This window comes from Myotis davidii, unplaced genomic scaffold (assembly GCF_000327345.1).
Source record: "Myotis davidii unplaced genomic scaffold, ASM32734v1 scaffold395, whole genome shotgun sequence".
Taxonomy (NCBI): domain Eukaryota; kingdom Metazoa; phylum Chordata; class Mammalia; order Chiroptera; family Vespertilionidae; genus Myotis; species Myotis davidii.
Window position 1 is genome coordinate 4,607,986 of NW_006287904.1, and position 9,747 is coordinate 4,617,732.

The following is a 9,747-nucleotide window of genomic DNA, read 5'->3' on the forward strand; positions in this document are numbered from 1 at the left end:
GGTGTTTGAGAGAGACCGTAAGTGAACAAAAAGCAACCTTTATAGCAACCAACCTCCTCCTCCCGCCTCCCATTGCGTTCAACTCAGGACTGCAGGCCCATGAGGCCTTGGCGTTATCTAGCGCCCTCATCTGCAAACACACACAGCTGCCGAATGCTTCAACACACACGGGGTGCTTTTTTAAAACAACAACAACAACGTGTCAACTCTTTTATTTGAGTCATAGAATTAAATTGGAAATTGAACCATTTCCAGGGTCAGTTGCTCAGAAACTCCATCCTGGAGGCAGCATCTTTAAATACAAATTGTTCTGGAAATTTGACCCAGGTACCGGGTCAACTTTTTAAACTATTCATACTATTTTTAAAAAAATACAATTCTCAATACATGTGTGAAATTCTCCCAGTTACTTACAAAATGCTATCACAATTTAAGTGCTGGTGTCTAAATGGACCCTTCACTGAAAGAACAAGAGTATCATTTAGGGTGGTTTTATTAGACACATTTCCTTCCAAGCAATTTGTAACTTTCTATATATACACAAAGACCACACATATATAGATAGATGATAGATAGATAGATAGATACAAAGATATCAGAATGTCTGAATCAAGCCAGTGGCTGGGATCATATGCTACTTATGCCCCCTCAACCGCCTTAAGAGGGAAAGATTAGGCACTTCAGTCACTTCCTGTCCACAACCACAACCCACAAGGTTCAGGTTTCAGAGTTTGAGAAAAAATCATTAACACCTCCTATTTTTCTGACACACTCTCCCGGGTGATTCTCACTCCTGTATGTTTCCTCACCTAATGTTGACTACCGTGGTCCTAGCTACCGCAATCCAAAACATCCTCAGGCACGTGCTAAGTAAGAAAAGTAGCAACTGCAGAGAGGAAGAAAAAAAGCCCCATAGTTCTCCCTTCCAAATGGGTAACTCCCTTAGAGTTTGGGTACGATTTGTCTGGAGGAGGCATCGTTAAAGAGTATCTAAAGGCCCCACACGCAGCCCAAAACACAGAGGTTGATCAGTGGTACTTTTTGTGGCTTATGCAGCCGGGGGCAGCCTGTTTCCAAATGAGTGTGTGTCTTCTCCTCTCCGCCTACTGATAGGGTTAAATCCGGAAGATGATGCTTAGACAGTGGGGGGAAGGGGGGTGGGGTGGGGTGTGTGTGTGGCAGGCAGACTCTTAGTCATTTGGCCTTCCCTCACCTCTTGGCTCAATGCTTATAAAGCTCTGGGCTTTCATGGACTATGTAGGTTGCCTATCTGAGCTGGCCGTGTTCCTGGGCCTCAGGCACATGCATTCACACACCTGTTGCTTCAAAGCCTCCGGGAGATGCCTGGTGACTGAGCTGGGGCAGGAAGGATGTTCTGAGAGCTGGCGAATCAATGAGAGACAGCCAGAGCCTGTCCGCACCAGGCGGCGTGCGAGCTCACAAGACCCACCCCTCCTCTCCCACATCCCCCTCCTGCTTTTCACCTAAACCTCCTGGAAGCCTCTTTTGGGGCATCGCCAGTCTGCATGTTGAAACCTTGGGTCTCTCTGTGCCCCCCCACCAATCTGCCCAGCTCTGCTGACTCTTACTTACCCAACCTCCTGGGCCTCTTTTGGGGCATCGCCAGTCTGCATGTTGAAACCTTGGGTCTCTCTGTGCCCCCCCACCAATCTGCCCAGCTCTGCTGACTCTTACTTACCCTAAATGCTGTGAATGTACTCGCCTCCACCCCACCCCTGCCTGTGCCGTGACCTCTGCGGAGGCCTCCTCATCCTGACCTGCGTGTTGCTGATCCCCCTGCCCTAAATGCTCACCTTCCCAGGTCCTCCTCAGAGCACCGGATGAACCCCTGGAACGCTGGCCAAGGCCCCTGCTCTACTGGGGTATGTAGGTTCTTCACACCTCAGCCCACACCTTCCTCCCAACTAGTCACACAGCTTTGCCCTTGCGTGCAGCGCCTGCAGCTTGGGGCTCAGCTTCCTTCTCTTCCACCAGCAGTGGGTCCCCAGGCCATGGACTCTCACCTGGGCCTGAGTGCCTGGGGAACTTACTGCCCACCTTGGAGGGAGGTCACATGAGGAGACAGCCTTTCATAACTGACCACGTCCAAGTCTCTCCTCCCCACGCGAGACAAGGACTGTTCTACACACACTTGCAACCTGTCCATTGTCTTGTGCAGGCAAGAAACTATACAGCACGTGTCTTGATTCATTTTGTTGTGCCTGGTCAGGCAACCAAACTCAAGCATCAGCAATTCTCGGGGGACACTTTTTTATAATGAACTTTAGCAGGGAAGGGAGCATCCGTCGATTGCTGAGGTCCGTGGAGGGCAGGTGACAAGGTGGCTATTTCACCCACTTGTTCGGGTTCTAGAATGGAAGGGCAGACACCAAATAGATGGGTGGATCTTTGGCCTTCTATGACAGCCACTTCCTTTCTGAAATAGCTGCTCCCACCCCCAGCCTGGGGCTAAACACCGAGTGCAGGTCACAAGCCGACAGAGATGTCCTGCTCCCCGGTGGAGCGTGTGTAGGTAGAGCCCCCGCGCTCGGGGGCCTCTCGCTGGAAGATGGGGCAGCGTTTGAAGAGGCGGCGGGCGATGTGCTTTTGGAAGAAGCCTGACAGGTAGCTTCTGAACTTCTCCCCGACGAAGGCGTAGATGATGGGGTTGATGCAGCAGTGCGTCATGCCCAGGGTCTCCGTCACCTGCATGGCTTGGTCCAGCCGATTGGAGCTACTGCAGTTGTTCAGGCCGAAGAACTCCTGGAAGGTGTTCAGGAGCAGGACGAGGTTGTAGGGAGCCCAGAACAGGAAGTAGACGATCATGATCACGAAGATGAGCCTCACGGCCTTGTGCCTCTTCTTCTCGTTGCGACACCGAAGCAGGGTCTTCAGGATTCCCGAGTAGCAGACGATCATGACCAGCAGGGGCAGGACCAGGCCCAAGATGACCATCTTCAAGGTCTGGAAATTCTTCCAGAAACGATACTGACTGGTTGGGTAGTGAGGGCTGCAGGTGCAACGAGACACCTCTTGTTGGGATTTGGTGAAGATGATTCCTGGGAGAGAGGCGAACACGGCCACCACCCAGGTGACCCCACTGGTCACCACCCCAAACGTGACTGTCCTGGCTTTTATAGCAAACACAGCGTGGACGATCGCCAGGTACCTGTCAATGGTCAAGAGGATGATGAAGAAGATTCCGGAGAAGAAGCCGATAAAATAGAGGCCCGTCAGAAGCCGGCACATGGTGCTCCCGAAGACCCACTGGCCGGCTGCGTAGTGAGCCCAGAAGGGCATGGTGAGGAGGAAGAGCAGGTCGGAGAGGGCCAGGTTGAGCAGGTAGATGTCCGTCATGCTCTTCAGCTTTTTGCAGTTGATCAGGATGAGGACCACCAGCAGGTTGCCCACAAACCCGAAGATGAACACCAGCGAGTAGAGCGGAGGCAGCAGCCTGGCCGCGATGTGTCTCACGTTGGTTTTCTGGCAGGGCTCTGAGATGCTGTAGTCAATGTAATCGAATGTGGTTGGCACTGGATCCATCGTGGTTGGCACTTGATCCATTGTGCTCAGCCCTGTGGATACAGAAGCAGTGATCGCTGATCAAGCCCCAGAAGGTACCGAGGGGCCCACCGTGACTGCAAACGCTTTTACACATGAAGGGGGCCCTAACATGGATACATAAATTTCTACATTTAACTGAGCTCCTTTTTTTGGGGGGGGGGGAGGGCACAGAATGAACTCTGAAAATAAAGGGAAGGCTTGCCGCTAGCTTCCTTGCTTACGCGCTCTGTTGGGGAAACTCATGAAAGGACCCATAGCCACATGGAGTGGCTGAAGCTTTAATAACAATTTCAAGAAACAGAGTCGGGCACCATCAGTCCAACACTGCCTTGCAATCTACGCCGAAGCTGCCATTCCCTGGGGTGGGCTTCCGTGAGCATCGCCTCGGGCGTGCTCTGGTCATTAGGTTCCCAGGGTCAGAACCATGCATGGAAACCACTAAGCTTCCCTTAGGCAACTAATCCTCAAGGTGACCCAGGGAGGCAGGTCATGTGACTGTTCCCATGTTACAGATGAGAATCTCAAAGTCCAGAGAGGAGGCAGGACTTACCCAAAGACACACTGCTGGGGAGCAACTGATTCGGAACCCAGGCAACCTACACTCGCCCACCATGTCATCCTGTCCCTCACTCCTTGGTGAGAGAACCAAGGGGCAGGGCCATCAGCTTGGTCCCTCTCTCTGTCTCTCTCTCTCTCTCTCTCGGGTCAGAATGAAATGGGCTTATGGATGCCGGGTCCCCGAGAAAGTCCTAAGAGCCAACAGCCAATTGTAACATACATTGTCCCCTTTCCTCTGAAGTTTGTGTTTATAGTTCCTGAGTTGCGATGAGTAAGAGGTCTCCACATTCACAAGGAATAGCCAAGTGGGAAATGTTCCATCTGCCACCACCCTTCCTGCCATAGCTCCGTTCCTTCGCAACCCTCCGGCTTGCCCCAGCTCCCCACGTTCCACTTCTGGCCTGAGAAGTCTCTCTAATCCTGGGCAGTTGGGGAAGAACATCTCCCTTTAAAGTTCTGAGCCAGAAAAAGGAGCACACCCGAACCTGTGCTGTGAGACTCATATGTTAAAGGGAGGCTTTGATATTTGTAATGCTATTAATTTGGGCAATTTTCAGCCTTCCTCTCTTCTGGGAGAAAAAAAAAACAAACCCACACCAAAAGAACCAGACTGAGATGCAACTTCTGGTGGGGCGCATGTTCAGAGGGCATCCTGCCGGGGGTTTTGTCCTGATCAGAAGGTAATCACTACCCAGATTTCACCAAGAATCCCCTCTCTGACAAAGCTTTCTTTTGAAAGGTCGGGGCTTCCAAAGAAATAATATTGTTTCCTTTAGAATTTTTCATTCATAATCGTGTTTTGTATCTTCGATGTTATCACCGTCTGAAACTCATTCTAAATTCTAAGCTTTTCTTGATCATCGAGATGATCCTTTAAGATAGTCCTTTGAGCACCTGGTGCTTGTCTGATGTCCCCTATGGGTTTCCTGTAAAGGCTTGTGCTCATCACAGAAGCTGGGCTAACTCATAGGCAAAGTGACTGAGAGGTGACTTACCGGCAAGTTTCTGGTGGGGACGGATGTCTTAGCTCTTCTGACCGGCTGAGCTGTGCAAATCAAGCATATAGCAGCAGACACACAGGAAACTTAAGCAGCTTCTACTTAAAGGGGGGGTGGAGTTGTAATGCCTACGTGTATTGCAGGGCAAAAAAAAAAAAAATCAGTAAACAGTTCTCCTTTTTCTTTTCCTTTTTCACTTGAGCTTTAAATAGGCTGGAGAGTAGAATTCTTGTCTGTAACGTGGGCTTCCCTAGTTACACTGTTTTCTTTAGAGTCTCTGCTCATCCAACTACACGGCGTCTGTAGGAAACAGAACGGGGGGATATTGGAACTAGAATATTCACACGTATCTAGTGAAAGGCCCTCGCTTTACTGAAAAACAAAAACAAAATCCCTGCTGTCCAAGGGGCAGATGATGTGTGCAAGGCCTCAGGGCTTGTCAGCGTGAGGCCCAAAGGCCGAGAGATCCCCATCCTCTTCCCATTTGTTGTCAATGAAGCCAACTCAAAACGACTTGAAATTGAGAGGGGAATCCTTCATAGGAACCCCGTGCCCCCCTTCACCCGTCCTTCTCCCCACCGCCTTGCCTACTGCAACTTACACACTCACTCAGCACCCTAAACGGTTTTTCTCCGTAAACGAAAACAACTGGTTACCTAAAGCATTTTACCTGTAGGCTCACCTGTGAGCGAACCCCGCTGCCCACCTTTCTCTCGGGTATCTAGAGGGGCACGTCAGTACGAGTTTTCACTCCACCTCTTCACTGTTTTGCAGCCCTCCAGCCCCGAGGGCATTGGTGGGTGCGTGTACTGAGCCAGGTATAGCGGTAGCAGAGTTCCCACTTGCAGAATACGGACTATCTGGAGCTGTGAGAACTTTTCAACATGAAATGGGCAACAAATGCCAGAAGAATAGGGTCGAATTCAGGACTAGATGACAATACTAGGCAGTCACATCAAGCTTTCTTGGTGGTAGGTGACTTATCTAAAAACTTCAATGATTGCCCGCCTGGCTTGGCTCAGTGATTGAGCATCGACCTATGAACCAGGAGATTACGGTTCGATTCCCAGTCATGCCGGGTTGCGGGCTTGATCCCCAATGGCGGGGTGTGCAGGAGGCAGCCAATCAATGATTCTCTCTCATCATTGATGTTTCTCTCTCTCTCTCTCTTCATCTTCCTTCCTCTCTGAAATCAATAAAGATAGATGATAGATAGATGGATAGATAGAGTGGTTCTCTGGGGTCCTTGTACTAGTTTAGAGCTGCTTAGTATCAGCAAATGTGAAGCTGAAAGAGTGAAGCTGACGCCTGGTGCCTGGAGATCAGGGGAAGCCGGGAAAGCACAAGGATAGCCCCGCAATCCAGAACCGCCCCGCGTGGGCACATATGTTTGTGTGACCACAGAGCCCAATGGCTGGTCACCCTAACCAGGACAGGGAGCCAGAAGGAAAATGTCCCCCGTTCATCCTGTGTGTCATTCAAGCAGCAACAACTCGGAACCATACCCTGCAGTCATGTTGCTGGATTTCAACCCCAGCGTCGCTAATTACTGTGCGACCTGAGCACGTTACGGAAACTCTCCAGGCCTCAGTTTTCTTATCTGGGAAATGGGCAACAAATCAAACACAAACCTACTCGATAGGTCGGTCTGTGGTCAAGATCGAGTGATACACAGACCCATAGACACAGAGAATGAGCTACTGGCTGCCAAAGGAGCGGGGGTGGGTGGGGTACGTGAATTAAACAAGGGAGGGAATATTCTAGGTGGCCTGTGGTTTCTCAGCAGGGCTTAGGAAAATAATGTTAATGTCTATCGCTTCTATTGTGCTTATTCTGTGCCGGGTGCGGGGGCGGGGATACCAAATGATGTGACGAGTAGAGATCCTTTTGCAGATGCCTGTCCTCTGTGGGTTAGTTAAGCAGTGAACTATAAAGGTGCTTTAGAAAGAGTTCACAAAACGGGTAGCAAAGAAATGGATGTAAAATGTCACAGAGGGCAGGTGCAGCTTTGGTTCTGGTGTTTCCTGCTCATACACCGGCGAGGATCTCAGATGCTGCTGGACAAACCCTACGTTTCTGCAGGAGACAGTAGTTGCTTCAGACTTTCTCACATGGAGCTGGGGCTTTGCTCTGTGTGGGTCACTGGGGTGGCTGAGGACCTGAGGGCATGCTCACCCCTAGAGGGCAGTGTGGAGCAAGGAGCAGGCTCCCTCGCCCACACTCTGGTGCCCACTCACCCTGTGCTCTCGGCCAAGAGACTTCCTCTCGAGGCTTCCATTTCCTCAGCTGTCCAGTGATGTCTCAGGCCTGGGGGCCCGGAAGGCAGCTCCCCACTTAAATAGTGAATGACTCCGGTCCACGGTGGTTTGGAAAATACACATTAGATGGGAATAAGGCGGAGACAAGGAATCACAGCTTAGCAGGGTGCCTGACCCCCTCCCAGGTTTCTGGGTCCAGAGGTGAGTTTAGGTCAGCGCCTGCGATAGGGGTCCGTCCCAAGATGCACAAGGGAGAGAGAACCAGTGGGAAGGGAACTTCTTCAGCATTTCATCAGCGAAACACTGTTCTGGATATAACAATGACAACAAATGAGCAGTGTATCCTGTGATTTTGTTTCCTGGTCTCTGCTTCCCTTGTCACTCGGTCCCTCCCACTCTCCAAGGCTCTCATCCTCAGAGGCAGGGCATTCAGACTTCCCACCAGAAATGGTCTTTTGACTGCTCTGCCACTCGCCTCCGTATGATGTCCGTATTGGAGGGTGTCTCAGGCCAGTCCTTACACAGCTGCTCTACATCTGGTCATTGTCCCAAGTTCCAAGAGTTGCTTCACACTCCGTACCCAGGCCATCTCTGGACCATGTACTCAGAGCATCGTCCACAGGATGAGGAGAACATCGGTCTTCTCCTGGGGTTTGAGGGGTCACCTGCTTCAGCACAGGGAGCTCAAACCTGCCACAAGCAGCTCACATGAACATACCTGGGGCTCAGATGGACTGTAGGTCAGTGTCAGTCAACACTGAGATAGGCTGTAAAAATAGCAAACGCATCCTTTAGTTTTTTTTAAACAAATGTCTAATTATAAAGCCAGCACATGCTCATTGTATGAAGTTGGGAAAAAGAGGAAAATGGAAAGTGGGAGGAAATTAGGCATATTCTCACAATCTCAGAACAGTCCCCCTCAACATACGTTGTGTTTTAATCCAGACCTTTTCTTACGTGTACTTTTTGGTTAATTGCCCTCCCATGTGTACCAGTTCCGGGTGCTGCTCTTTTTCTTATCAGACTAAAGATGACTTTGTAGGCACTGGCTCACATTATTCAACGTCTTATATCAGAGGTCCTCAAACTACGGCCCGCGGGCCACATGCAAATACAAATATTGTATTTGTTCCCATTTTGTTTTTTTACTTCAAAATAAGATATGTGCAGTGTGCGTAGGAATTTGTTCATAGTTTTTTTTAAACTATAGTCCGGCCCTCCAACGGTCTGAGGGACAGTGAACTGGCCCCCCGTTTAAAAAGTTTGAGGACCCCTGTCTTATATAGTTCTTTAGCTGTTATTTTTATTGAGGTGTAACTTACATGCGGCCTAGTGCACCAGCCCTAGGCGGACAGCTGGGAGAGGCACCACACAACCACCACCCAGATTGAGATGACAGGAAATGGCCCTGTCACCCCGAAGGCGCCCTTGTGCCCTGCCCAGAGACCAGGGCACTCTGACTTCTATCGTCAGGAATTCGATGTGCCTGTCCTTTAACCTCCTGTAACTGGATCCCAGACTTTGGCCTCCTTCCTGCCGGCTTCTTTTGTCCAACAGAGCCCTGTAGGTAGATAGCTGGGCGTTTCCACTGGTCACTGGTATGGACAGCTTGTTTGGATGTTGCTGTCAGTCTCTGATCTCTCCACCAAGGAAGACACTCCGGGTGTCCCCGAAGCCACCTTCACCAGGAGAGCCAGAGTCCCTCTAGTCCTCGGAAAAAAAAGGGAGACCCCCCACCCCCCCAGCCCAACATGCACAGACACACACCCCAGCCAGGGCCACACTGTGTCACCGGTGTGCCTCAGCAATGATGCTGGCGTCCTGTGACTCCCATCGCCCTTCACCCTCTGCCTCAGATGCCCGTCCTGAAGAGGGTTAGGAGGTCACCATGCTGTCCTCTATTCCTGTTGTCTCTGTCCTCCAGACCCTTTCCAGGATAACCCTGTCCTCCAGCCCACGCACCACGCCCCCGATGCCCTGGTAAATCATCAAGCCACATAGGCACGTGCAGACTGTCCACCTCATCCCTTGGTTAGACAAGGTGGAAACCCCCTAACTCCCCCGAAAAGTCTGCTCTTGGATTTTGGGTATTTTTTTTCTTTCTTTCTTTTTTTAATTGTTTTATTGCTTAAAGTCCCCTTGGTTAGACAAGATGGAAACCCCCTAACTCCCCTGTAATGTCTACTCTTGGATTTTGGGTATTTTTTTCTTTCTTTCTTTTTTAATTGTTTTATTGCTAAAGTATTACATATGTCTCCTTTTCCCCCCATTGACCTCTCCCCACCCGCTCCCAATTCCCAGCACAGGCCCTCGTCCTCCTACTGTCTGTGTCCATTGGTCATGCTTTGGTTGATCTCTTACTACCCACC

At 50.5% G+C, this 9,747-nt stretch overlaps 1 protein-coding gene across 1 annotated transcript; it reads right to left on the reverse strand.

The window, feature by feature from the left end:
* Positions 1-1,673: 1,673 nt before the first annotated feature.
* CCR5 (chemokine (C-C motif) receptor 5) lies at positions 1,674-5,192 on the reverse strand. The gene is made up of 2 exons (XM_006759633.2): positions 5,118-5,192; positions 1,674-3,575 (listed from the first exon to the last, which is right to left on the reverse strand). The coding sequence occupies exon 2, from the start codon at positions 3,562-3,564 to the stop codon at positions 2,488-2,490; it is 1,077 nt and encodes a 358-aa protein (XP_006759696.1). The 5' UTR covers positions 3,565-3,575; positions 5,118-5,192; the 3' UTR covers positions 1,674-2,487.
* Positions 5,193-9,747: the final 4,555 nt, after the last annotated feature.

Excerpts from the sequence above, each read along its gene's own strand:
- CCR5 (XM_006759633.2), bottom strand. The coding sequence starts at position 3,564 with ATGGATCAAGTGCCAACCACGATGGATCCAGTGCCAACCACATTCGAT.